General features: G+C 34.8%; 2 protein-coding genes and 2 long non-coding RNA genes across 9 annotated transcripts; all 4 read right to left on the reverse strand.

The window, feature by feature from the left end:
• Window positions 1-8,168: 8,168 nt before the first annotated feature.
• LOC147467754 (uncharacterized) lies at window positions 8,169-9,170 on the reverse strand. The gene is made up of 4 exons (XR_015192709.1): window positions 9,111-9,170; window positions 8,861-8,945; window positions 8,653-8,736; window positions 8,169-8,402 (listed from the first exon to the last, which is right to left on the reverse strand). It is a non-coding gene; the product is annotated as an uncharacterized LOC147467754 (long non-coding RNA).
• A 1,513-nt stretch (window positions 9,171-10,683) lies between these two features.
• Window positions 10,684-12,879, reverse strand: LOC122242295 (uncharacterized). Of its 2 annotated transcripts, none has more exons than XM_086556693.1 (7): window positions 12,659-12,879; window positions 12,394-12,481; window positions 12,038-12,125; window positions 11,773-11,935; window positions 11,405-11,513; window positions 11,152-11,326; window positions 10,684-10,973 (listed from the first exon to the last, which is right to left on the reverse strand). In XM_086556693.1, exons 4-7 carry the CDS (start codon window positions 11,799-11,801, stop codon window positions 10,942-10,944), a joined length of 345 nt encoding a protein of 114 aa, XP_086412819.1. In that variant the 5' UTR covers window positions 11,802-11,935; window positions 12,038-12,125; window positions 12,394-12,481; window positions 12,659-12,879; the 3' UTR covers window positions 10,684-10,941. The 2 variants fall into 2 exon arrangements, with proteins under 2 accessions (XP_086412819.1, XP_086412820.1); XM_086556694.1 differs by having other exon boundaries at window positions 11,152-11,311; window positions 12,659-12,876.
• A 2,716-nt stretch (window positions 12,880-15,595) lies between these two features.
• LOC122242292 (uncharacterized) lies at window positions 15,596-18,969 on the reverse strand. 4 transcript variants are annotated; one of them, XM_086556696.1, is made up of 11 exons: window positions 18,848-18,963; window positions 18,599-18,659; window positions 18,397-18,509; window positions 18,212-18,297; window positions 17,944-18,040; window positions 17,711-17,796; window positions 17,421-17,506; window positions 17,107-17,222; window positions 16,236-16,946; window positions 15,844-15,910; window positions 15,596-15,668 (listed from the first exon to the last, which is right to left on the reverse strand). In XM_086556696.1, the coding sequence occupies exons 9-11, from the start codon at window positions 16,535-16,537 to the stop codon at window positions 15,660-15,662; spliced, it is 378 nt and encodes a 125-aa protein (XP_086412822.1). In that variant the 5' UTR covers window positions 16,538-16,946; window positions 17,107-17,222; window positions 17,421-17,506; window positions 17,711-17,796; window positions 17,944-18,040; window positions 18,212-18,297; window positions 18,397-18,509; window positions 18,599-18,659; window positions 18,848-18,963; the 3' UTR covers window positions 15,596-15,659. The 4 variants fall into 4 exon arrangements, with proteins under 4 accessions (XP_086412822.1, XP_086412823.1, XP_086412824.1 ...); XM_086556697.1 differs by lacking the exon at window positions 18,599-18,659 and having other exon boundaries at window positions 18,848-18,969; XM_086556698.1 differs by lacking the exons at window positions 18,397-18,509; window positions 18,599-18,659 and having other exon boundaries at window positions 17,711-17,793; window positions 18,212-18,319; window positions 18,848-18,969.
• Window positions 18,970-19,321: 352 nt separating this feature from the next.
• Window positions 19,322-22,270, reverse strand: LOC147467755 (uncharacterized). 2 transcript variants are annotated; one of them, XR_015192710.1, is made up of 7 exons: window positions 21,980-22,270; window positions 21,728-21,824; window positions 21,256-21,335; window positions 20,967-21,033; window positions 20,039-20,121; window positions 19,667-19,732; window positions 19,322-19,491 (listed from the first exon to the last, which is right to left on the reverse strand). It is a non-coding gene; the product is annotated as an uncharacterized LOC147467755 (long non-coding RNA). The 2 variants fall into 2 exon arrangements; XR_015192711.1 differs by lacking the exon at window positions 21,728-21,824 and having other exon boundaries at window positions 20,039-21,033.
• Between the last annotated feature and the right edge of the window lie 5,345 nt (window positions 22,271-27,615).

The raw sequence follows: 27,615 nt of genomic DNA on the forward strand, positions 1-27,615 counted from the left end.
GGCACACAGCAAGTTACCAACCTCTTTCTCTAGCTATGGCACACAGCAAGTTACCAACCTCTTTCTCTAAAGTAACGCCAATGAAGGATATGCAAGCATAACAAGAAAAGGAAGGTGACACAAACCTAAAAAGTCGAAAATATGCCCCTGTGCCATCAGGGATGCCTTTTAGTGTGGCACTCACTGTCATGAGCACAGGTTTCCTTCCTCTTCCCTGCCTCTTCATATTATCATTGTAAATGGTTATATGTTTCGTATTCATACAAGACAGTACATAAATACAAAAAATAATAATTTGCTTTGTCCTCTTATAAAAACAGCATTACTATCAGTCTAAATAAAATAATGAGCTGATATGGATCCTATTCTACAATTTTAGTCAACTGCAGCTTTTGAAGAGCCTGTCATATAACACAAAAATGGCTCTAATTTTACGAGTGACTGAAATAGAGTAGGAATAGCCAATGTATGTTGTGTAAAGTTGCCTCGCTCTGAAATAATACCCATCCTGGAGAATGGGTAAGTGAATCATTGTGAATTATGCGACGAATTATAGGTGCCACTACTTAACGACCATAGAACAGGCCTACGCAAGTCTTGCCGCTGGAAAACTACACCTTGGTCGTTACCTTATGTTAATTCTTGTGACGTGTGAAAGTGTATATCGTGACATTCTTATTTTTTTGAACCCAGTGAACCAGTGCTCGCATGATTGTGGTAATGTATATTCCTCCTTGAAGTGCTCTCACTCGCGATAAGTATAAGTTGGGCATTATTTTGATTTTGTTTGTTTTTTCAAGATGGGCAAAAGAAATTATAATACTCGTTCATGTAGAGCAGCTGGTCAAAGTAATTCTGAGGAGTCTTATGAGAAATTGCTCGAAAAGTAAAACGACCTTGAATCACGGTTTGAGAAACTAATAGAATTTGATGAAATGAAAACTACGCTTAATGATTTTCAGAGATCAAATCGTGTTAATCCCGTACAATTGAGCGATGGTAGTAGTAACCCTAATACTATTTTCATTGATCGTAAAGAACTTCCAAAGTTTGAGGCAAAAATTCCAGCTTCTAATCCACTCTTAAGAACTAGAAGATAAGAAGTTAGGGCTGTATCAATCACCGAAAGACTTGTACATTGAGATTGAAGGAGCTGTGTTGCAAGGAATGCGAGATTACCCATTGTCTATTGGCGACTCGTCGGATCTTACTCGTAGAATATTTCTCTCTGCATTACCTCATTGGTTAAGACTCCATTTAGCAGCCGTAGAAAGTTTACCTTTGAATGAGCTAGTTGATGTTGCTTCTAGAATTTGGAATCTTCTAAGCAGTAATCAGCTGATCACGTGCGAAATATTGCAACTGTGAATACTAGCCCATATTGCGCCTTCCATAAGGTCCATACACACAGCACTTCAGCATGTCAAGCTAAACCGTCCGGTCGAGGATGCTGGCATTGTGGTGAATCACACAAACGACAAAGTTGTCCATTTTTCCGTGAAGGCCAGAATCAATTGTCCATTGAGAGTGACAAAGAGATGTGTAACGAAGGAGCAACCAGTAAAACGGAATGAGATTGATATTTGTAATAAGGTAAATCGTGGTCGTCCTTTAGCTTTATTTAAAGTGGGAGGGAAAATTGTAAAAACTCATTGATACTGGTTCTTCAGCTACTATATTGAAGTATAATGCTTTAAGTGAATTATATGTTCGAAATAAATCTCCACATAGGTTACTTATTAGGGTTTCAGGAAGTACTCTGAACTGTGTTATGGAGTGTGACATTGAGTTTGAAATTGACAAAGGGTGCAAAGTACTTCATAGGGCTGTAGTTGTAGATAATATTGAATTTCCAGCTAATCTATTGTGTGGAATAGATTTTTTGAGATTTAACTATAAGTTAGTCCATGATAACAAAACGCAAATGTCTAAGTTAATTCTAAATTATTTAACTTTCATTGTAAATTACAGTGATCAACCCTCTCTGCAAGTGTCTGCAACAACTCAAATTGGTACAGTATCTCTTGCCCCAGTGTGTAGTTTGTTTAAGTCTAGTGTTTGTTCTCATGTGCTTAAATCTACTGTTTGTGGGTCTAATAGTGGACGATTTGTAAAATGTACAGTGCCATCTTTGCTTGAAGACAGTGTTTTGCTTGTTGAAAGTGAAATAGAATCTTTATTAATACCCAAGACTTTAGTAATAGTGAAGGACAAAAGCATTCAAGTGTGGGTCATTAATGTAACTAACAAGAACGTAAAACTTAAAAATGGAACAAAATTAGTGACTCTGGAAAAAAAATGTCAGACTTGCCAGATGTAAATCTTCTTGAAAGTTTAAAACAAACTAAATATTTTTCATTACTAGATGCTAAGACTTCGCCTAGTACATGATGTTCCTATGGCTGCCCATCAAGGAATATTTCGTACGTACGTCAGACCAACATCCATGTTCTTTTTCCCAAACCAGTTGTCGTTTACGAATGACTACATTCAAAGATGCTCTGTATGTCAACGAAGAAAGGGAGTACAAAAACGTCATGCATGCCTACACTCAATGCCAGAAGTAAAAGACCCCATGGATCATGTCAGTGCAGACCTGATGGACCTCTATCAGTCTTACCCTAGTAAACGCTATGTCTTATCAATCGTGGACCATCTTAGTAGGTACGTCCAACTGGTAGCTTTGCCGGATAAGCAAGCAGAGACGGTAGCAAATGCTTTTGTTCAGGAATACGTGACTTTATTTGGAGCTCCAAAGGTGTTGGTTACTGATAATGGCTCAGAGTTTACTAATAGACTATTCTCGGAATTCTGCAAATTGGTTCAGATAAAAACATCACGTAATACACCATTCCATCCATCTTGTAACGGTATGACTGAACCGACCCATAGGACAATAAAAGATTCGCTATCTATTCTCTCTGAAGAATCTCCACTATCTTGGGATGAATATCTGCCTTATGTTAGATATGCACTGAACTCTGCCATTCACAGGTCTGTTAATGATGTTCCTTTGTATTTGTTCACAGGACACAACTGTAACCCTCCATCTGGTTTGATAAGTAGAATTACAAGTTATGATGAGGACAGAACCTTTGATACACTACGCAAACTGCAAATCACATAGGAAACTGCTGCAACACATTCTCAACTAGCCCGAGTAACGGAAGCCAGATACCATGATAAGTGTGTGAAACCTGCAAATATAGATGTTGGTGCTTTGGTGCTTAAAAGGAACTATTCGGTTATTAAGGGTACAAGCAGAGCCTTGGCACCTAAATGCTCAGGTCCCTATCGTATCACAAAGAGAACTGGACCTGTACCTTTTATAATTAAAAGTGTCTTTGGTGTTCCCCTAGAGCACAAGGTGCAACTCAATAAAGCAGAGGTTTTTGTAGAATCTGATCCTATATCTCGAACTTTACTTAGTCTTGCAAAGCCAAGGAAACACTCTATGAAAACAAGGTCTCAAGGTCTCGCTGAGCCTATTTAGATTTTAACAGTGATATGAGATATATTTTGCAATGATCCTGTTACTAAACTTATTTTCTCCCTCAGATTTACTGTTGTATGGTGATTGTAACTTTGGCAAAGTCTGGAGTCTGTTCCAGATCTTGAATGTCGAGTATCTGTACTGCCTGTTATACTGATCCTGTTCTGAATCTTCTTGACGCTCCGCCTCGTCTGCAACTTTGAATCCCGCCAGAACTCTACCAGCCGTGAGAGGGCCCTGGTCCACTGGAAGGGATATGGAGCTGGAACGGTTTTCCACTCCCGAGTCGAGGATGACAGTGGACATCTTCCGAACGAGCCGAGGCTACGCTCTCCAGTGCCCCCGAGGAGTTGTTGTGAATTATGCGACGAAGTATCGGTGCCACTACTTAACGACCATAGAACAGGCCAACGCAAGTCTTGCCGCTGGAAAACTACACCTTGGTCGTTACTTTATGTTAATTCTTGTGATGAAAACAAAGAGGGAATTTGCAGGAGACTGGACTCCCCCACTTAAATGTAACTTGGACTGGCCGAAGTATCAAGCCAGTAGACCGACCTTGGCTGCGCTTGACGGAGGGAGAACTTATACTGTGAAGGTTAAGTAACACCATTATGGCAAATTTAGTCTCAATTTCACGGTTAAGTACATAGGCTCAGTGTGGAAATAAACTATATATGTACATGTTTGATGTTGGGAATTAATAATAAGGAATTACTGTTAAGTGTGGTTTTTTTATATGTTCCCTTCAGTTTCTCATTTTCAAAAAGTATGATGCATAATGGGAGAGTATGAAATATCAAATAAAAAAGATAAATAAATATAAAATATATATGCAATATGAAAGGATAATTAAAATGACCAACACTACATCATCCCCCGTCTGCAATGGGTTAATCATCACTGACTCATTAACAATAAAAATGATTATCCCAAGGCAATAAACAGGATGCACCATCTACTGCCTCTGTACTTCCTTGGATGTTTCATTCATCATTTCGCTGCGGCATATTCCCTGACAAATCAAAATGGCTAAATGACAAAAACACCAAAATCCTTGATGAGCCAGGACACCCACTGGCCTTAATCATTTGAGGAACATAAGAAGCACAAAGGAAAACAATATACACCTATGCTCCAACGTATCTATGAAATAACAAAATATAAGCATTGTGCAATAATGGAAACAAGACACTGACCATACTTTCATAAAAAAATATCTTGCAGAATCCATGCCAAAGCACATTTAAGTAGTACTAAAAGCCCAAGGACAGCTGACTATAATTATTTAATAATATTTGTTTTTGTTACATTCAGGTATCTTATTAAAGTAAACTTCATAATAAAATTTAAAAGGGGGGGATTACAGAGCAGCCTATCCTTTTTGCCAAAACATTATATACATACGTACATACATACAAATATATAAACATACATAAACACACACACAAGAAAAAAGCCATAAAGGTAGTATGCAAAGTCAGGTAAAGGATGAAATTGCCAAATACATGTAACAGAAAGATAGGTATAAGCAAACAACTGAAAAACACAAAGAAACAAAACAGAAGTAGGCCCAACAGTTAAAGTAAAATATGAGGACCAAGAAGAAAGATTTACCAAGTACTGTTGTAAAAGACAGAAGAAGAGTCAAGACTTGATGGACTAAATTTTCAAAATATGAACAGTAGAGCAGCCAATAACAAAATACATGGATGAAATATGGACTCGGTATGGAATGATTTTCACAAAAATAAAAAAAATCTACATTAGTGTTCAAAAACAGATACAACAATAAACAAGCCTTAAAGGCTGAGGGTTCCTTGAAAAGGATCAAATCTCTAACTGGAGAGATTTTGTACATCAACTGCTAACTTCGGGTTATTCATAACTAAAGATGAAATCATGTAGGGTAGGATCTAGCATATCTATCTGGCAACATACCATGTTTAAATTTTTCAATGCTATGCCAGGACTATTTTGCTTTGTATACAACATTCCAGTTGCACATGAGAATGACAAGCAACGCCAAGAGAATTACTGTTAGTATCAAAGTAAATGGAGTGTATTCATCACAAGGATGAATATTTTCATATTACATCCAGTGAGTATTTAGGATTTAGGATGGACATTTTATTGCGTATATGTAAAGGATTTAGCCACAACTGCATGTTGATTTCATATGTTAACTGCTAAATAACTGGAATGAGTTTGGACAGAAGAATGTCAAAACTCATTTGATGAGACATAAGGCATCCCGAGTTAAGGTTTAGTCTTACCTCATGTTCTATTAGATAGTACTGAAAAGCCACTTGCCTATGCATCTTGTGTGACAGAAATTATTGAAACACAACTATGCAAATGAATAGAGACTCACTAATAACAAGATAAACGGAAACACGTTTTACTAGTGGATGAGGCACCCACGGACCATCTGCCAAATAGAATTACAGCTTTCAATGACGTCAAGACAAATGGCACAGTACACCAGAAGACTACTTTCAAAAGGTATTACAATGTTTAGAAACAAATGGAGAGCAGCATGTCACAATCAAGTTGTACACCATTTTGTAGTGACAGGGATGTTATGGAGAGGATTAATGACCGAAATCCGTCTAAGAAATTGAAATTGATGTGTTTTTCCACTATGTGTGACTGAGGATATTGTCAATACATGTAAGTAATACTATGTATCATTCATTTCATGTAAGACTCTCCTGCCTAATCTGATCAGGAGTATCTTTGTGAATTAATATTAAGTATTACTTAGTTTAGATAACCTCTGTACAAATTACAAGAGGCTATGTAACAGTTTAAAATAAGAATTATTTCAAGAAGAGAGAGAGAGAGAGAGAGAGAGAGAAATAGAGAGGAGAGAGAGAGAGAGAGAGAGAAATAGAGAGGAGAGAGAGAGAGAGAGAGAGAGAAAGAGAGAGGAGAGAGAGAGAGAGAGAGAGAGAAATAGAGAGGAGAGAGAGAGAGAGAGAGAGAGAAATAGAGAGGAGAGAGAGAGAGAGAGAGAGAGAAATAGAGAGGAGAGAGAGAGAGAGAGAGAGAGAAAGAGAGAGGAGAGAGAGAGAGAGAGAGAGAGAAATAGAGAGGAGAGAGAGAGAGAGAGAGAGAGAAATAGAGAGGAGAGAGAGAGAGAGAGAGAGAGAAATAGAGAGGAGAGAGAGAGAAATAGAGAGGAGAGAGAGAGAGAGAGAGAGAAATAGAGAGAGAGAGAGAGAGAGAGAGAAATAGAGAGAGAGAGAAACAAAGAGGAGAGAGAGAAATAGAGAGAGAGAGAGAGAGAGAGAGAGAGAGAGAGAAACAAAGAGGAGAGAGAGAGAGAGAGAGAGAGAGAGAAACAAAGAGGAGAGAGAGAGAGAGAGAGAGAGAGAGAAACAAAGAGGAGAGAGAGAGAGAGAGAGAGAGAGAGAGAGAGAAACAAAGAGGGAGAGAGAGAGAGAGAGAGAGAGAGAGAGAGAGAGAGAGAGAGAGAGAGAGAGAGAGAGAGAGAGAGAGAGAGAGAGAGAGAGAGAGAGAGAGAGAGAAACAAAGAGGAGAGAGAGAGAGAGAGAGAGAGAGAGAGAGAGAAACAAAGAGGAGAGAGAGAGAGAGAGAGAGAGAGAGAGAGAGAGAGAAACAAAGAGGAGAGAGAGAGAGAGAGAGAGAGAGAGAGAAACAAAGAGGAGAGAGAGAGAGAGAGAGAGAGAGAGAAAAAGAGGAGAGAGAGAGAGAGAGAGAGAGAAAAGAGGAGAGAGAGAGAGAGAGAGAGAGAGAAACAAAGAGGAGAGAGAGAGAGAGAGAGAGAGAAACATTTATTTTAAAAATGTGATTAATGTTAAGAGAACAAGAAAATGGTCCTCTCGAGTAAATGAAGCCAAGCATTGAAGAAGATATAAGAATTGAGCTTTTCACCTTATGTAATAAGTGCATAATTGATAATTCATGCACAAAAAAAAATCTAATTGCAATTGGTACAGAATGAAGCACAATTCTGGGTATATGGTGCAACATTTAGAAACAGATTTTCCACATAAACACTACATAGAACATACAGCATAGAACCACTAAACACCCATCAGATAGAGAAGATGCACGACTGAGAAGCAAACTCAAACATTAACGAGCCAACAACTGTACTGTACCATATGGTTTTGTTTTAATTATTCTCATGTTCAGGTTAAAGTTTTAAAAATATAAAATAAATAATATCCATCTCATTTTATGTACACTGATGCGGAGGCCTAGTTAGCACCTTAGCTAGAAGTTGGTCCAAGTTCATAAAAGAAAAAGTTTTTCTTCACATTCATTTCACTTCAGATCATAATCATTGTTGCCCTGTTTTCCATGTTCAGTTAATTCATTTAACTTTATTTGCTCAAATAGTCACTTTAAACAAAAATTACAATGAAATACGTCTTCCCTTAACAAATATATTGTAAAACCAGTAACAAAACTCCCTCTGCTTTACACACGAACAGAATATCAAACTAGATATTCAAGGGGTTTTGCCCTATTTTGAACCTCCACATTTATCCTACTGATACATACAACTCAATGTTCCAGATATCATGGAAATGTTATGTAAAAAAGAATAATAGGAGATCTTAAGCAAATAAATATATGTTTTTCAGGAATCTGATTTACATTTTTACAGGTCACAACATTAAGTTTTAAGTGTACTAACCAGTTTTTTTTATATATATAATTACTATATATATATATATATATATATACTATACTATACTATACTAATGCAATTCATTGACTTTTGTAATGCAACTAAATCTCTTAACTTTAATTCCATCCAAAAAGACAAATCTGATGTGGTACTTACCTGTGAAAATAGGAGGCACGCCCTTTCTACAAATCCATCTGGTCTTCAACTGAAGAGGAAGAGCCATCCTTGTACACCCAAACCTACCTGGATGAAGATTTAGTAGTATTAAGCATCTCATCTCAAAGGAGGGATTGATTAATATTAGCTTTAAATATGCTATACCAATGAATACAACTGATTAACATCTGCCTTCTCTGAAAGGTCTTGTCACTCATCCAAGGAGTAATTACTGAAGAGTTATAAACTTGCTTTCCAGGTGAGTGAAAAAGAAATTCCAAAGATATAGCCACATACAAATCTAATGAATTACCAAAATACAGTTTCAGTTTCTCACCTTCCAGTAAAGTTGACTTCCACCGCACTTGCACCGTCTCATTCCAGTTCCTCCGTCGTCTGTTAACAGTTCCCTTCTCTTGATCTGTCAAAACATTACCATGTATTTAAGACACTGCTAACTAATATTGGTAGTCTATCTACTCAAAATCAAGCAACATATGCCTTTTTTTTTTATTTGTCGTATTTTCAGCCTTTTCTATGCTTACCTATGGAAAACATGGAGACATGGGTTCTGGTCTTCATTCACTGTTAGGCCTTGAAGACAGACTGGACACTTCCATACCTCCAGGTCTGCAGGAATGTTTATTTACATTTAATACATATACATATATACAGAAGATGCATTAGCCTAATTAATTCACTTTGGTTGAGGAACTACTATGACTGAAATTCATTAACAAATCAATGTACTATACAAATGTAAATCATTACATAAAACCAGATTCCAACACCTACCTTCTACCTGCAAGAAACTCCTACAAGTGTGATGTGGAAGAACGCTACAAGCACCAACCTAAAGTTTAAAGATCACTTATATGAATACAATACACTTACAAAACAATTATATATAACAAGTAGCAAATTCATATTCACATGGCCCTTTCAGGCAATCAGAACATCCGCTCACAAAGCAGGATATTAGCTTCTCTTTATACATTCTTGTTACTTGCTCTACATTATAGCAATATAAATCTATATTTAGACAGATTTTTGTATTCCATCAGATCATTACCTTTAACGAAGCACCTTCCTCTGAAGTTCCTTGCACCTCTATCATGTGGTCTCAATCCCTTTCCCCAGCATCAGGCATTGTTCCTCACTGCAGCTGATAAAAGAATCATTACCTCATTTAGGACCAATTAATACACAAAGTGATAGTACAATTTGCATTAGTCATTTATGCAATATAACATTAATATGCCTCTTTCCTGCCTCTTTTCCAATGATAAAACTAATATTTCATAATGCGGGTACCATGAATATCTGGGACACGACAAACCGTTAAGGAACCAATATAGGAACGTTACATTTTGTCAAACTGCCATAACTGTATGGAATTCTATCTACCTGAAACAAAACAGCTTGAAGCAATCCAGCTTTCAGTCCTCTCTAGCCACTGTAATACATAATTTATGATAATCATCCACCCAAACCTTTTGTTTTCAGTCACATATTACAACTTTGTATGTAATATTAGGAAAACTAAGTTTTGGATATTTACCCGTGAAAGAAGCACAAGAAGTTTCTCACATTCTGCTCCCCCGAGTCACCATTCTGTTGAGCCATGGAGACTTTTCTAGGCTTTTAACCTGTAAAATAATTGCATTATATTTGTTAAATTTCCAATAGTTATAGCAAATGTCCCCCCTATTCAGATGGATTGTTTCTTGACAGTTAAATACTAAATTCTTTATGTCACAGTAAATTTATTATGTCACAGTCACAAGACTGCATTAAAGACACACCTGCTGCCTTTGGAGCACATTCCATGCTTTCCTTCCTCTTTCTCTTGGTAGTTTTCCTGATAGCCATGCATGTCTGTCTTTGTCATCAGCAGGTAATTATTTCATTGATTTAACAAGGAAAAAATAATATTTTCAACAACTTTCATAGATTCTTTTGCACTCTTGCAATACTAAAATTACAACAATTTACAGCACATCACATGTTGTACCTTCCATCTGCTGTGCATTGGCACTCCTCAACCCTTGCAGCCTGAAGACACTGCAACTCAAGAGCAACTTAGGGAGAGAGATGGGTGGGAGGTTACAAATGGACAACACTATAACTAAGCTTTTAGTAAGATTTAGTGAGGTTATTCAATCATCTACTCAGATTTGACATGCAATATTGATTGGATATACATGCACATGCAGTTAGTACTACTAGGCCTATGATACAATTCTACACATGAACACTGAAAAAGAAACATTTTATTTTTGGGGGGGTTTATATTTCCATAAATATAAAACCAAAATTTTGAATAAGAAATGAGATGTAATACCATATATGACAAGATCATGAAACTGTATCAGGCATCTTATACTTTTCATATTTTGTTGCTCAAACATCACTAAAAAATAAAGAAACTGATTATCCATTGAGAAACAGCTGAAAATTTCAAACTGTCAGAATATTTTTATGCTTGCCTATGAGATATACTTGTGAGACTCATCAAATGATAAAAATCAAAGGGATGTTTGTACTTACATTCATAATAGTTGTCTCCAGGTTCAGTCCAACAGTTTATGTTTACCTTCCTCCAACTTGGTGCAGCCAATTCATGCTACCGAGTTTTGCAGAAAATTCCAATCTGGTCTGAAATTAATTTCAAACATCTATAAGCATTCTGGTAGTAAAGGAGTTCAGCTAAATGTATCTACAAAATCCTCTTTCAAAAAATGAAACCCATTCTAAACCTATAATCTTTTACTTTTATTTTGACCATATACATCTCACACCTGATCTAAAAATGTCTTGCTTCAGGTTATCTTACCTCTTATTCTATGTTCTCTTTTGCAATTCCACTGCAACATTTTCCCAGTGGCTGAATAACCCATCCATTCACTGCTCAGATCTTTGGAACCTTGACTCTGCACAACGTTTGTAGTCTTGAAATACTGTGGTCGCCCAGATTTCTTCAAGAACCAAAGAACCTGAAGATGAAACAGCTGATTTAATATTTTTACTGGAATGCTAATTCTGTCAAGCAAAAAGGGACTTAATAATTAATATGTACCTATATTTACCTGTGCATAAGAGGACAAGAAGCCATCAAGCCCTGATTCCCTCCAACCCTGGTGTGTCATCTGTCCATGCAATGTTCCTCTTCTGCTCCTCCTGTCATGTTCTGACGATCTTTCAAAGTCAATTTAGACTCCACATTAACAGATGAAATATTATCTTAATATTGATTGTAAGGAATTTTCTTACACCTTTAATCTCACATACCACATTGTAACACTTGTGTATATCTCAAATGTTAGTAGGGTTATTAAGCTATCTACTCAATGCCTTTCACAGCGAGTGCTACTAGGATGGCCATGCACATGCAGTTAGTACTACTGATGCTATGATAAAGGAACAAACATTCTCAACTGCATGAAATTCTATTTACCTGCAACAAAAGAGCTTAAAGCAGTCCATCCTTCTGACCTCTCCAGCCCCACTGTTGCCTGACTCCACTTTATGGATTTTGGCTCTTTTGGCTATGCTGCTCCTCCTCTAGACCCGTCAGATGCATGGGAACAAAGAAAGCCTATGTCGGCCATTTCCACCTACTGTAAATTCAGGGTAAACATTGTCATCCAGTCAGACCTTTTTTTCATTCACAAATTATAAATATTGTGTTCAATACTAAAATTTTACCATTTGGAATTTACCTGTGAAAGAAGCACAAGCAGCATCTCGCTTCCTGCTAACCAGGGCACACTTGTCTGTTGAGCCATGGAAGCTTTTCTAGCCTTCAACCTGTAAAATTATTGCCTGTTGTATACATTCAACTTCCTACATGTATAGCAAATAATGCAAGTCACTAAAATAAATTACAAAAGAAGCTCTCCTGAAATTATATTTATCCAACATCTATTAAACATACCAAATCTATCCAATCTAAACTCTTCATTCACATAATTTTCTACATCCTTTAAGCAACATTCATTAGCAGTATGTCAAGGATATCATACATTAATTTACAGCATTTTAAACAATAAATATACGTGGCTCATCACATGTTTACCTTCTAAGCATCTCCTTCCACTGGAAATTTTCTTGCATGTCCACTGCTGGATCTCCAGTCCTTTCCCGGTCTCTTTACCTCACTGCATCTGTTTAAGGAAAGGACTTCTTTCTAAACAACTTCCACACAGTAATAGATCATGTCATAGTTTATAATTGCAATTATGTGACAAAGCATCATTCTTTTAAATAAAGAAAAGAACTTTTCAGATGATAAATCAAAATCACATTAAACATTCTTTTGCATCATAATGCCACTTATTTACTTGTTTAAAACTGTTCAGAAATTTCTCGTCAGTCCCTTTGTTAATAGTATTAGGTTAAGGCCTCTGTTCCTCTGCAGCATCTCTGCAGTGCCAAGACAAATCTTGGACCATTTCTCCAATGCCGCTTCCTCAATTCCTCCATTCTTTCCCAAGTGGCAGAATCCTCTTCACTGCCTGAGCTTTCAAAACCAAAAGGAAACTAATTATTATAAAAAAAAAAAATCAGGACTATTCTATTTTGTCCTGTTCATAAATTCTTTTAATAAAAAGAAATCATATGATATTCAATTAACCTGTACACAAAGAATTTAGGCCATCCAGCCTCATTCGTCCCCTTGAGTGGCCTCCCTTCCCTGGAAATAGCCTCTCCTGCTCCTCCAGCTCTGCCAGGATGAAGACTTTTCCAAGTTGAACTTGCATTAGCTTCCATAGATGAGGTTTGTACAAGTATGTGCAACACGTGCACAGCACAGGGAGTGGGGAAAGGGGGGGGGGGATTATTTGACTATAACACTATACCAACTACATTTTAACAAGATTTTAATAACCTTAATCATTTTAATCATCTACTCACATTTCACATCAATATTAATTGAATATACATGCACATGCAGTTAGTAATACTAATTCTACATTACAAATCTAAATGTGAACATCAAAATCAATAATGAAAAAATATATATATAATATACAATATATATATGTAAAATTACATATGGACATAAATAATACAAAACAAATATAACATATTATACCTGGAAAGAAAACTTGGTAATATCACACATGAAAGGATATTTTTTCTGCTTGAACATCATCACTTAAGAAAGACTAGTTTTTTCATTAAGTGGAATATCTAAACATATCTAACCTTGTTAACCCATTCATGCCAGGTGACATGATATCCTGTCCTCAGGATATTTTAGCAGGAAATGCAGTTTTTAACCCATTCGCGCTGGCTGACTTGCTATCACAATAAGTGTTTTTTGGGTCAGACACCGGCAATGAGATATTTAGTAAAGGCTGGCACGTCGGGTGATAGGGCGTACAACGCTCACTCGTGGCTAGTGCACCCGAGAATCCCGAGGCGTTAGGCTTATGCGTTTGAAGACCCCGGCATTCCGACCATTTAAAGCCTAAATGTCCCTGTTGTGAATGAGTTAATAATAGGAAATCACAGAAAACTCCACAAAGACTTATCTGAAATTTAATATGATTTGGTAAAGAGACATGATCTGTACAAAATAATCATGTTTCAATAAGCTCTCAAATTTCAAGAACCTCATTCCATAATTAGAATTTATTACAATTTAAAAAATTGTTTATTTAACCAATTTCCTATTAATTTCACATTTTAGATTGTTTATCATTTTATTACCTTCTCATGTTCTCATTCCACTGGAGGCTCTTTCTTGCATTTCCACTGCTGGATCTCGTCCTTTCCCTGGCTCTATAGTCACTGAATCTGTTTAAGGAAATGAACTTTCATTAAATTAAGAAAGAGTTCATCATTTGATAGGAGGAGAAAAAAAATATTTCTTTATACTGTGCCACTTATTTACCTGTAAAAAAAACATTGTTCAGCAATTTCTCTTCAATCCCTTTGATAATGTTAGGAGATTAAGATCTCTGTTCTTCAGTTGCACCTCTGCAGTGCAAACAAGTTCTGGCAGTTTACTTGGTTTTGTTCTTAGCCTGAAATTACCAAATTCAACCTTTAATAACTTTATTTATAAGAAAAGTTGCCTGCTATCAAATAAAACTGTATTTCTATTTGTATAAAGCTCAACTGACAAAATCGTGTACTAATGAAAACCATTCTAATCCTATAGTTTATTTTGTTATTTTTTCTGACCATAAACATCTCATATCTGACCTACAAATGTCTTACTTCTAGGTTATCTTTTGCAGTTCCACTGTGACCTTTTCCCAGTGGCTGCAAACCTATACATTCACTACTCAAATTCTTGGAACACCGACTATGCACAACGTTTGCAGTCTTGAAATTACTGTGGACCACCCAGAATTCTTCAGGAACCAAAAAACCTGGAGATGAAACAGCTGATTTTACATTTTTACTGAAATGTTAATTCTGTCAACCAAAAAGTGACTAAATAATTCATATGTACCTATATTTACCTGTGCATAAGAGGACAAGAAGCCATCAAGTCTCGATTCCCTCCAACCCTGGTACGTCATCTCTTCTGCTCCTCCTGCCATGTTCCGATGATCTTTCTAAGTAAAATCTGACTCCTCATTAACAGATGAAATATTGCCCACTAATAATGGTACAGAGTTAAACAAACTAAGTTAGTCCTTACACTCAACCTCATTATTTCTAGCCTTTTTGTATTCTCATTAACTATAATCATTCATAGGAGTAAACTAAAATCATTTTGATATATACAATTTTGATCTCAAAATTAAAATACTTTTACAAAATCATTAAAGAGGAATCTGGTACCCCACTAGACAGGACAACATGTGGTATACTGCAATGAAACTGGTTTATGTTCTACTGCAGTTTACAGTGAAAAAAGACCCTTTACCTCTGGAATGTGCAACTGAAACAGGATCCCATTCGTCTTGTCCTCTCAGGTTGCCACAGCTGTGGTTGAGGATGAAAGAATTGTCCATGCCTCCACTTCATTCTGTCATAAATACAGGTTCTAATTAAGCTTCTGAATTATATATACATATTCATATGTTCAAGTTAATGCTACATTAATTAATAATAAGTCATTTATAACACAAAAAAAAAGAAAATTTGTATAAACACTATGAATGAATATGATATCATCTATGAAGGCACATACAAACACACAAGTTTTATATATAACTATCCTTGATATGAGAATATTTATTTTAGTTAAAAAAAAAGAAAAAAGTATATATTATCATATCAACTGCTATTCTTCCTCTACTTCAAAGTACAAATACATATCCATCATACCTGTGGAAACTTCATCTGGCTTTGGGTTATGAAGACTGACAGCTGCCTCTCTCAGCCCATCTAAAGGAAGTTGATGATTAATGTACTGTACATTTTATTCAACTTAATATCTTAAACTCATCATTCTTACTTAAGATTAGCCACTGATTAATTTACTTAGACATTTCTGATTCAACAAAATAAGAAATAACAACAAATTAAAGTTGATTTTTTCTCCTTCAACATTACAATTTACCTTTTTTACTGTAGGGTAAGGACAGTTCAATTTGCAAAAGGTTGTGCAGCAGACCCCACCAGCTGGTCTGAAATTTAAATCATACATTTCTATTTATTCTACTTGAGACAAAGTTATCTTACTGCCTTGCCAGCCTTTCTGCCTCACTGCCAAAACTGAGCTTCTGACCAACTGGCAATGACAGCCATATCTTTACTTGGTTTTCATTTTGCTTAAACTACTTTAAATGATCAGATAGGATAATACAAGCTAAAACTCAACTAGCTATACATACACTGTTGGAAGACCATGGTTTATTTATATATATACACCAACTTCTTGCTATTTCTATCTTTGCAGATTTGATGCGAGATTTAGATTTAATACAGAGGGTAAATATCAACTTTTCTTACCTGCTACTCTTGCACCTTTTCTCCAAATCTGCTTCCTCGATTCCTCCATTCTTTCCCAAGTGACAGCAGTCCTCTCTACTGCCTGGTCTTTCCAAAAGGAAACCAAGAGAACAGTAAAAATCTAGATTATTACATATAGACTTGCTCATAAAATCTTCTGGAAAAACTAAATCATATGGAATTTTATTTACCTGCAAAGTATTTAGCTCTGCCCAGTTGAAGACTCTGATAAACAAGGGCTGTGAATGTATGTGCACTTTAGACACTGCAACACATATATTCTCCTCTGCTCTCTGATGCATATCTTTTGACAAGAACACTATACCAGATAGATTTAAACAGCTTTTCAGCTAGCTTCATAATGTTAATCCTCTACTCAACTTGCACATGCAATATTAAATGGATGTACATCCACATGCAGTTAGTATTATTAATTCTATGATAAAATTCTAAACTAAAAAATATACAAATGAGATCATATTTATACTGAATACACATTATACATGGAAATAACAAATCTTGTCAATACCTTGCATGATAGGATTATTTCCTTGCTCATGCTTAATCACTTCAGAAAGACTTAATCTATTCACTATAAAAGAATGTTGTTAGACCTGAAAAGAAAAGAAATTTTTATAAGAACCTGAAATTCAACAAACTCCATGAAATCCTCACACTTCACCTGCAAAGCCTCGCTCCTGCCTTGGTTTCCTGGAGAGAAAAACTATACACATTCTACATAGTCGAGTTTGTATATACACAATAAAAAATATAAAATAAAAAGCTTTATCACACTATACAATAAGGATGTTCAGATAAACCATGTGTGTTTTGAGAAATCTATTATTAGGAAGCTGCACGCCCTTCCTACCTTGTCTGTGAGAAGAGCATCAGGCAAGTTGGTTAAATATCATTTCTGATATTTTACATAGAACTCTCAACACTTAATTCCTTCCTCTCAACAAAGAGAGAATAACGCAAAGTCATCTGAAATTTAAAAGGACTTGGTGAAGCTACACATTATGTACACAAGAACATATTACAAACCCATTACCCAAAATTCATGAATGGAATTTATTACAATAAAAATAAAAATAAATACTGAATTCACATTACTCATTATTGAAATGACCAAGTTGATCTTACTTTTATCATCTTTCAAATAATTTCAGTTTATATGCTTACCTTCTAAGCATCTCCTTCCACTGGAGTCTCTTGCATGTCCGCTGCTGGATCTCCAGCCCTTTCCCAGGGTCTATGCCAAATCACTTCTGTTTAAGGAAAAGACTTATTTCTAAACTTAATGGAGCAAGATCACATTATATGAATCACAGTACTGATATTTGTATGACTAAGCATCATCTTTGAAATAGAGAAAAGAACTTGGAAAATTATAAATGAATAACTGTTCATCTTTTGGCAACAGTAATAAAAACTAGTCACTTAAATAATTTTTCCTATTACCACCTATTTACCTGTAAACAAGATCAGAATTCAGCAATTTCTCCTCAATCACTTTGGTAAATGGGATGGAGTGAAGGGGATGGCCTCTGTGTCTCTGCTGTGACAAAGCAAATTTTGTCAGTGTTTATAATTGGCTTTGGTCCGAGCCTCAAATTTCTACAATAATAACATCACTATATCTATTTATAAGACAATTTTCTGCTCATACCTGACCAATGAATGTCATACGTAAAGTTGTTCTTACCTTTGATTCTAGCTTTTCTTTGGCTATTCCACTTGTGCATCCTCAACCTTTCCCAATGGCTGCTGTTCTACTCATTCACTGCCCAAGTCTACCAAACCTTGAATGCAATGCAAACCTTGAATGTTAGTATACATAATATTCCCTGACAATCAAGAATTCTTCAAAGCCATAATATTTAAAAAAGGAAATATACTTTAACACTTATTTGAATGTTAAACTTTGTCTAATTTGTATCGTGTGCCATTAAATAATGTGCTTTCATACTTACCAGTGTAAATAGAAACAAGCCATCCAGCTGCTACCCTCTCCAACTCTAGTGTTCTCATCTGTCAATGGAAACTACCTTGTCTGCTCCTGCAGCCCAAGTCAGGAATTTCTGTCAAAGACAATTCTAATTTTTTGCATTCATATACATTAAAAATAAATCCTCAAAACAAGACAAAGTGCTCTTACCCACTGCCCACCAGCCAAATTAAGCTTCTGACTAATTACCACTGCCAGCCAAAGACATTTTTTAATTTGCTTAAACTATTTCAGCTGAAAAGCCTCATTGCTGCCTTGGTTTCCTAGAAGATAAAAAAAATAATCAAGACATTAAATACATAATTTATTCAATAAATATATCTTTCCTTTTCAAAGACATTTCTATACTCACTTTTATCAAAATAAAAGCAACTTTTGGCAGTGGGAAGTCAGAGAACACTAAGCAGATTTATCTGAGATTCAAAATGATTTGGTGAAAATACACTGTAAAAAGAAATTGTACATCACAAAGCACCTTTTTACGAGTGGATTTCATAAAAAATATATATATATACATTTCATTTTACTACTTTCCCATTCCTTATTTCCCATAATTAGTAATTTAGCCTTTCTCATTTCACACAGCTTATCACAAGCTTACCTTCTAAAGCTCTCCTTCCACTGGAGGATCTGTCTTCCATGTCAACTGCTGGATCCCCAGTCCTTTCCCTGTCTCTATTCCTCACTGCATCTGGTTCAGGAAATAACCTCTTTCTTACCTGTCATAAAACAGATTACATTGCATGGTATTAATAGGCTTTAGTTCTGGCATAAAAGTCTGATTTTCCTGCTCATATCAGAGCAACAATTATGAGCAAATTTCAAGGATTTTAGATCACTGTTATTTTATAGTGTTATGAGTAATGATAATCATACATTGTCTAAATTAATGTTACATTAATTAGTATTAGTAAATATAAACATAATGCCTACACATGTGGGAAGTCATGAATAACAATAAACAAAAACATCAAAAGAAATTTTGTTTTACTCTATAAATGAATTGGGTATCATATATGAAGGCATATACAAACATGTAAGTTTCGTAAATAAAGCATCCATGAAATATAGCAATATCTTTTAGTTATATAGAAAACTAAAATAATAATATGTAACTTGATATTCTTCTTGTACTTCATAGTACTAATTCATATCCATCATACTTGTGTAAAAGATAATTCCAGCAACACCTAACTTCATCTGGTTTTGGGGTATGAAGACGGACAGCTGCATCTCTCAACTCATCTAGAGGAAGTTATGATGATCAATGTAATGTACATTTATTAAGTTGAGATTTTAATCTTTTCATTTTTACTAAAGCTTAGCCACTGCTCAACTCTTTATATTTCCAATTCAGCAAAATCAAATATAATTTTAAACTAAAGATTTCCACAAGTGCACATTCAACATCATAATTTACCTTTTTTTCTGCAGGGCAAGGTAAGTAAAGTTGCATTAGGTTGTGCAGTAGACCCCACAAGCTGGTCTGAAATTTAAATCATACATTTATATTTATTCTACTTGAGACAAAGTTATCTTGCCTGCCTTTCTACTTCTGACCAATTGTCAATGACAGCCCTTTCTTTATTTAGTTTTCATTTTACTTAAATTACTTTAAATGATCAGATAGCATAATACAAAGCTATAAGACTCAACTAGCAATATATACACTGTTGGAAGACTATAGTTTACTTATGTATATACACCAACTTACTGCTATTACTTACATCTTCATATTAATCTAAATTTCATGTTAAATTTGCAGAGGGTATAGATTTTAATATTTTCTTACCTGCCTTTCTTGCACCTTTTCTCCAATTCTGCTTCAGTTCCTCCATTCTTTCCCAGTGGCAGCAATCCTCTCTACTGCCTTAGCTTTCCAAGCCAAAAGGAAACCAAAAGTTAACATTAAAAAAATCTGGACTATTCCATTAAGTCTTGCCGATATAATCTTTTGAAAAACTAAATCATAGGGAATTTTATTTATCATGTATGTGCACTTCAGAGACACTAACACATCCACAGCACAGGGACAGGTATATAATTTAACATGAACATTTTACCAGCCAGATTTCAGCAGGCTTTTAGTAAGTTTAATGTTAATCATCTACTGAAATTTCACATGCAATATTAATTGGATGTACATGCACATGCAGTTAGTACTACTACTCCTATAATGATATTCTACAATAAAATTTTAAAAAACAAGAAAAATAAAACCCGCATATCTAAACTTTGAATACACATTATACCTGGAAAAAACAAAATTTGTCAATACCATAAATAATAAATTTTTATGAGAACCTGAAAATCATACAATGCTATGAAATCCTCACACTTTAACTGCAAAGCCTCACTCCTGCCTTGGTTTCCTGAATAGAAAAAAAATGTATATTATTCACACCAGATAACAATATCACGTCATCATAATGTTTCCCTCACGACAGATGATGTCCTATTGTGTCATGGACTCTCCTTGTATGTACACATTCTACATAGTTAAGTTTGCATATACACATTTTTCTTGCCTTGTCAAGGAAATATAAAAAAAAAAAAACTATTACCACCCTATACAATAGGGAAGTTTAGTGCAACTGCATACCTTGAGAAATCTACTGGTGGGAAGCTGCATGCACTTGTTATCTTGTCTGTGAGAATGGCATTAGGGGATTTGGTTAAATGTAATTTCTAATCATTTACACACAACTCTCAACACTAACTTCCATTCAGCAAGTAGAATAAAGCTTTTAGTTGTGGGAAGTCACAGAGAATGCCACACAGACTTATCTGAAATTGAAAATGATTTGGTGAAGCTACAGTTTATGTTAACAAGAATATATCACAAACCCATTACTAAAAATTCAAGATCTTTATTTCATAAATGGAATTCATCACAGTAAAAAAAATAAACTTTCACTGCTTTCCTATTAATCACTATTGAATTAAACAAGTATATCTTAAAGTTATTGTCTGTCACATGATTATACACAGCTTATCATATGTTTTTACCTTCTAAGCATCTCCTTCCACTGGGTGCTTTCGTACACATCCACTGCTGGATCTCCAGTCCTTTCTACTCCTCACCCCATCTGTTTAAGGAAAGTACTTACTTCTTACCTTTCATAAAGCAAGATTGCATTATATAAATCACAGTATTGCTCTTTGTGTGACTAAACAGTGTCTTTGAAATCAAGAAAAGTGATTTGGAAATGATAAATAATCCTATTACCACCTACTTCCACCTATGTACCAGTAAACAAGATCAGAATTTAGCAATTTCTCCTCAATCACTTTGGTAAATGGGATGGAGTGAAGGGGATGGCCTATGTGACTCTGCTGTGACAAAGCAAATTTTGTCAGTGTTTAGAATTGGCTTTAGTCTTGGCCTTAAATTTCCACAAATATGACATTACTAAATATATTTAAGAAAATGCTCAATTTATATCTGACCAACAAATGTCATACTTTATGATCTTCCTACCTTTAGTTCTAGCTTCTCTTTGGCTATTCCACTTGTGCATCATCAACCTTTCCCAATGGCTGCAATCTTACTCATTTACTGCTCAAGTCTTCCAAACCTTGAAAGTAGTGCAAAAAGTTTATACTGAAAAAATAATCTGACATCCGGGAATTCATCAAAAACATTCTCAATATGAAATACCTCTTTGGACACATCGTTGAACTCTGTCCACTTTGTATAGTGTGACATTAAATAATGCACATTCATACTTACTATGGAAAAACGAAAATAAAGCCTTGTAGCTTTGATCCTCTCCAATGCTGGTGTTCTAATGTGTCAGTGGAGATTGCCTTGTCTGTTCCTTCAGCCCATGTCAGGTAGTTCTGTCACAGGTATATCAAAATTTTTACATTATATACAGTATCTTTCAACTATGAATCTTTACATCAAGACAAGGTTATCTTACCCATTACCTACCAGCAAAATTTAGCTTCTGACCAGCTATTAACCCTCTCTGGACGGGTGGTACAGTACTGTACCGCTCATTCAAAAGCCCAGTGGCCGGGCAGCCATTCAATTGATTTAGGCCTAATAATTCGAACACCCCGGCATTGTGACATTCAAGGCTAGAATGCCCCCATCGTGGATGGGTTAATGCCACACAAATCTCATGTTTTTTATTTTGCTTAAACTGCTTTAACTACAAAGCTTCCCTACTGCCTTAGTTTCATGAAAGAAAACAATAAAAATCAAGACCTATTAAAAATATTATATATTAAATTGCTACTCATAATTCAAAAGCATTTTGTAAAAGTAAATCATTAGAATAAGAAAAAAATATATAGTTTACTACTTCCCTCTTATTACCGAAGTAATCAAGTTTATCATATAGGCTTTCACATTGCACACAGCTTATCATAGGTTTAACTAGTAAATTTTCTCTTTCCACTGAAGGTTCTTTCTTGCACATCCGTTGCTTGATCTCCAGGCGTTTCCTTGGCTGTATACCTCACTGCATCTGTTTAAGGAAAAGACTTTTCTAAACTTTCATATAGCAATAGATTATATTTTATGGTGTTAATAAGCTTTAGTCTTATCGTCAAAGTTCCACAATTATGACGCAACTAAATTTGTTGATAAAAAAAAGTTTCCTGCTCATATTTGACCAACAAAGGTCATATTTGAAGTTCTTCTTACCTTTGAATTGAGTTTTCCTTTTGCAATATCACTTGCACCTCCTCAACTTTTCCTAATGGTTGCAATCCTACTCATTTGCTGATCAAGTCTTCAGAGCCTTGATTCAATGACCATCTAGAATTCTTCAAAAACATAATATCTGAAAATGAAATGGCTGCCATAACACTCTTTGAAATATAACACTTTGTCTAATTTGCATAGTGTGGCATTAAATAAAGTGCATTAATACTTACCGGCATCAACAGGATTTAAAGCCATGCATCTGCAACCCTCTCCAACCCTGGTGTTTTCATCTGTCAATGGAAACTGCCCTGCCTGCTCTTACAGCCAATGCCAGAAAGATCTGTCAAAGGTAAATCAATTTTTTTACATTTATATACGTTACAACAAATCCTCAAATCAAGACAAAGTGCTCTTACCAGCAAAATTTAGCTTCTGTCCAGTTACCACTGCCAGCCAAATCTCAAGTTGTTTTCCATTTTCTGTAAATTGCTTCAACTGCAAAGCCTCACTGCTGCCTCAGTTTTCTGGAAGTTTTTTATAACAAGCAAGACCTATCAAATATATTTTATTTACTCGATATATATAACAATCTATTTCAACTCTCACTTTCAATAGTAACAACAAGTGGGTAGTGGGTAGTTGGAGAACACTAGGCAGACTTATGTGAAATTCAAAAGAATTGTGAAACTACACAGTGTAGAACAAAAATTATATATCACAAAGCATCATTTCATTCCATTTTTGAAATATATTTTCTTCGACTACTTTCTGTCACTAATTAACAAAATAACCAAGTTTATCATAAAGTTGATCTTTCTCATTTCATACAGCTTATCATAAGCTTACCTTCCAAAGCTCTCCTTCCACTGGGGGCTCTTTCTTGCACGCCCACTGCTGGATCTCCAGTCCTTCCCCGTCTGTATTCCTCATCATACCTGTTTAAGTAAATCACTTATTAAATAACTAGTTTAATAAGCTTTAGTCTTGGCCTCAAAGTTCCAAAATTATTACCAAATTTATTTATAAGATGAATTTCCTGCTATATCTGACCAACAAATGTCATACTTGAAGTTGTTCTTACTTTCAATTCTAGCTTCTCTTTTGTGATTTCAATTGAGCATCCTCAACTTTTCCCAATGGCTGCAATCCTATTCATTTACCTTGAATGTAAAGCACAAAGTTTGTATTCAGAAAATTCACTACCGATCCAGAAATAAAAAACAATTCTGATAAAAAAGTGGACAATCTAAAACTGACTGGAATCTTATTTGATATAGTGTGACACTAAACATGCATATATATTTACCTGTGGAAAAAGAAACCAAAACCATCCAGCCACAAGCTTCTCCAACCCTAGTGTTGTCATCTGTCAATGAAAATTCCCGTTTACCCTTTTACATTAATATGAATTTCAACTACAAATCCTCAGATTTGGCTGACCAGACAAATTAAGTTTCTGACCAGTTAACACTGCCAGCCAATTCTCACATTGTTTTTTTATTTTGCCAAACTATTTTCAATTATCTAAAATTAGGCAATCCTATTGTATACACTGATGGCACCCATGGGTTATAAAAACTCCAATATTCTAACTTTGTATCAAATTTAAATATCAGATCATATCTGCAAAGGTCAAACAGTGGAACTTTTGCTTACCTTCATTCTTCCATGGGTTATCTATTTATCAACAAAACTCATCTAAATTTGCTCAGGGTATGTACATAAAATACTAATGCTCACACTAAATCCCAAACTCTAGCTTTCCCACTCAAATAATATAAACTATATTATAGCCCTTGGGATTTCATCTTAGTCAAACATGAAAATCCATGAAAAACATTTATGACATGACACTCTTTCATCAATAATTCATGTCTCTAGCAAGTGATTAATCAATCTACTTACCTGAAAATAAAGAATTTGAAGAATTTCAATATACTGTTCTGCCGCACCTTTTGCTTGTGTGGCCTTGGAACTACGGAAACAATCACCACCTTCAGCCCTGCAAATGAATTACAAGTAATATTCACCACCTTGCCACATTCAGTAAGGAAACAGTTAATTGTATATCAATATTTATGCCTAATTAATCAAGTGGGTTTCTTCAAATAACAATTTTCAAATGTCAAGGGTTTTCTTAATCTGATTGTAGATGATGTAGCCAACTCCCTTCAATAGTTTATTACCTTAAGCATATCATTTGATTTGAATAAAAAATAATAATAGTTAAGCAAGAAACTCATTACCTGCAAAAGAAACCTGGAGCAGATTTTACACATGGAGTCTCATTCACTTGAACTTATTATTGAATCCTTTTCCAGCCAAACAGTCCTGCAACTGTAATATCAATAATTCACTTAAAATATGCACAGCTACTTAAGTCAAATGTATTTCACACAGATGCAAGTCAGCAATGCTTTCAAAATGAAGAGGAAAATGTGGGTCTGCTCGCAATCATCACGCCAAGCTATAAAATATCAAAAGTATAATTCTATTAAAAAAAAAAAAAAAGTTTCAGATTTAATATGGATCAAATGTTAGTAAGGTTATTCAGTTACCTATTCATGCAAAGTACAGGCAGTTATTACTACTCATGCATATATCGAATAGCTGTAACAGAGAAAGACAACCAAGTCATACCATGCATGAATATATATATATATATATATATATATAAATATATATATATATATATATATATATATGAATTTCCACAAAGTCATTAGTGATCAATATACAATTCTGGAATGCTTTGTTGCTCACACAACAAACTTAAAACTAAATCAAATCATTTATTTAGGGGAATGTTACATCATTTATTTGAAATTCAGATTCATCAAATCTAAAAATTGCAGATTCTGGAATTTTAAAAGATTTGTTCAAAATATTAAAAATATATAGCTTAAAACAGACAGACCACTGTACTATACATTATATTTCATATAATCTTAGTTTATCACCCAAGCTTTCTGGCTATAGTTTGTAAAACATCTAAATCACAAACAAAACAAAAATCTATATATACCAGAGTTCAATATACACATCAGGCACAGTTAACACAAACAAACAAGGGATTAAACTTAAAAGATAATGGAACAGAAAATATATTTGCATGACATACCATACAACCTGTGCCTAGGATAAACCTGTAAAGCAATAAAATGTAATTGTACAAACTGCACCACTAACCTGCTAAATAACATTTCCAGTTCAGAAAAGATAATCACCACTACCCATCTTATCACACTTAAAATGCAATGTAAATACTCATGCTATAAACATCAAACATAAAAAATCCTTATTGAAATAAGGAACACTATCAAACTTTGTCGCAATAAAATGAAAATGTACATGTAAACTTTTATCATCTGTCATCCCAAGTACCACACAGACCTGTGCACAATACCACATACCATACCACAAGGCAAAAAAAAGTAGCATCAAATCTAAAAAATGAACAAAATTGACAAAATAATACTATGACCTGAGCATCGTTCAGCCTGTGTGACCATCAAATCTAATTACATTAGATCTGTCCATTTTGTGATAATAAAATAAGATCCTAATTTTACCAAACACAAAACTAGTTCTCAGTCATGTCAACTTAGTATAGAGATGCTTCTGCTTGAAATAATGGGATTATATTAGTGCATATTAAATGTTTTCAGTGTTAAGCACAGATTATTAAAGATTTTATCTGCTGGGGATAAAAAAAAATAAATAAAATATAAATAAAACTGCAAAAGTAATGGTAAATAAGAAACCATAAAATATCAGTAATTTCTGGGTACCTGTTTGGGAAACAATTAATACAGAAACACTGAACACAATAAAACATAACAATAATCCTTTTACGATAAATAACCTTATTGACCAATTAAATTCACACTGCAAATGCAGTATTCTCAGTCATTAAACCATATAACATTTTTTGCTCCTATTACTTCTCCCCTGTTGTTTTCCATCATAAATGACAATTTAAGGAATTATCTACTGATAGTAGGGCTTGGTAAATAATGGGATAAAGAAACCTGTAATAGAATAAGTATGTGTTAAGAGTACAGAGAAAACATCCAACACTTGGAGTCGACTAAAGCAACTCAGTTCCTTCAATTAAGTCTGTATTGTTTGGTATTTAACCTCCCAAGTTTCAACACCTTTTTATGACTGATGAACTATGTGCACACTGACGGCTACTAAGGTCCTTCAAATGGGCCACAATACCATTTGAAAATTGAATATTTGCCATAACAACAAAAACATTTCTCACTGGAGATCGTAAAGGAATGACAGATTTAATTATACACACACAAAAAAAAAAATGCTAATAAAACATAACCATGAGAGAAAAGAATTATATTAGGAAAATATATCACTTTCCCAAATAAACAACTACATGTCCCATTTGCCTTGTGGCTTTGCCAAGGGCACACTACACCCAAATGCATGAAAGATTTATCAGACATCTGCAATTCATCAATCTATACGGTTTCCATTACTTGGCTGTAGATGCAACAGCTAAATAAAAAATGGTCTGAAAAAATAATTAATCGAATATCATCTGAAAAAGATTTAACATGACACAGAAACCCAAGGTTCTATGATAACACTAATTTAATTGAAAACACATTATGTTAGCAGAGGAAAATAAACAAAACTTAAGAGTATTCACCTGTTACGACCACTGTTAGTACCACCATGTCAGTGTA

Source organism: Penaeus japonicus, unplaced genomic scaffold (assembly GCF_977035675.1).
Source record: "Penaeus japonicus unplaced genomic scaffold, GWHDUDI00000001_assembly GWHDUDI00000033, whole genome shotgun sequence".
In the NCBI taxonomy this organism is placed as follows: domain Eukaryota; kingdom Metazoa; phylum Arthropoda; class Malacostraca; order Decapoda; family Penaeidae; genus Penaeus; species Penaeus japonicus.

Bases quoted from the DNA above. Each gene is read 5' to 3' on its own strand.
- LOC122242292 (XM_086556698.1), bottom strand. From the start codon at position 16,537: ATGCATCAGAGAGCAGAGGAGAATATATGTGTTGCAGTGTCTAAAGTG. The intron at 15,911-16,235 runs GTAAGAAAAGTT...TTTAAATTTCAG, and splicing joins AAAAGGTGCAAGAGTAGCAG to ACCAGCTGGTGGGGTCTGCT.
- LOC122242295 (XM_086556693.1), bottom strand. From the start codon at position 11,801: ATGGACTGCTTTAAGCTCTTTTGTTGCAG. The intron at 11,514-11,772 runs GTAAATAGAATT...TGACTTTGAAAG, and splicing joins TTTAAGCTCTTTTGTTGCAG to ATCGTCAGAACATGACAGGA. The intron at 10,974-11,151 runs GTAAGATAACCT...AATTAATTTCAG, and splicing joins AAGAGAACATAGAATAAGAG to ACCAGATTGGAATTTTCTGC.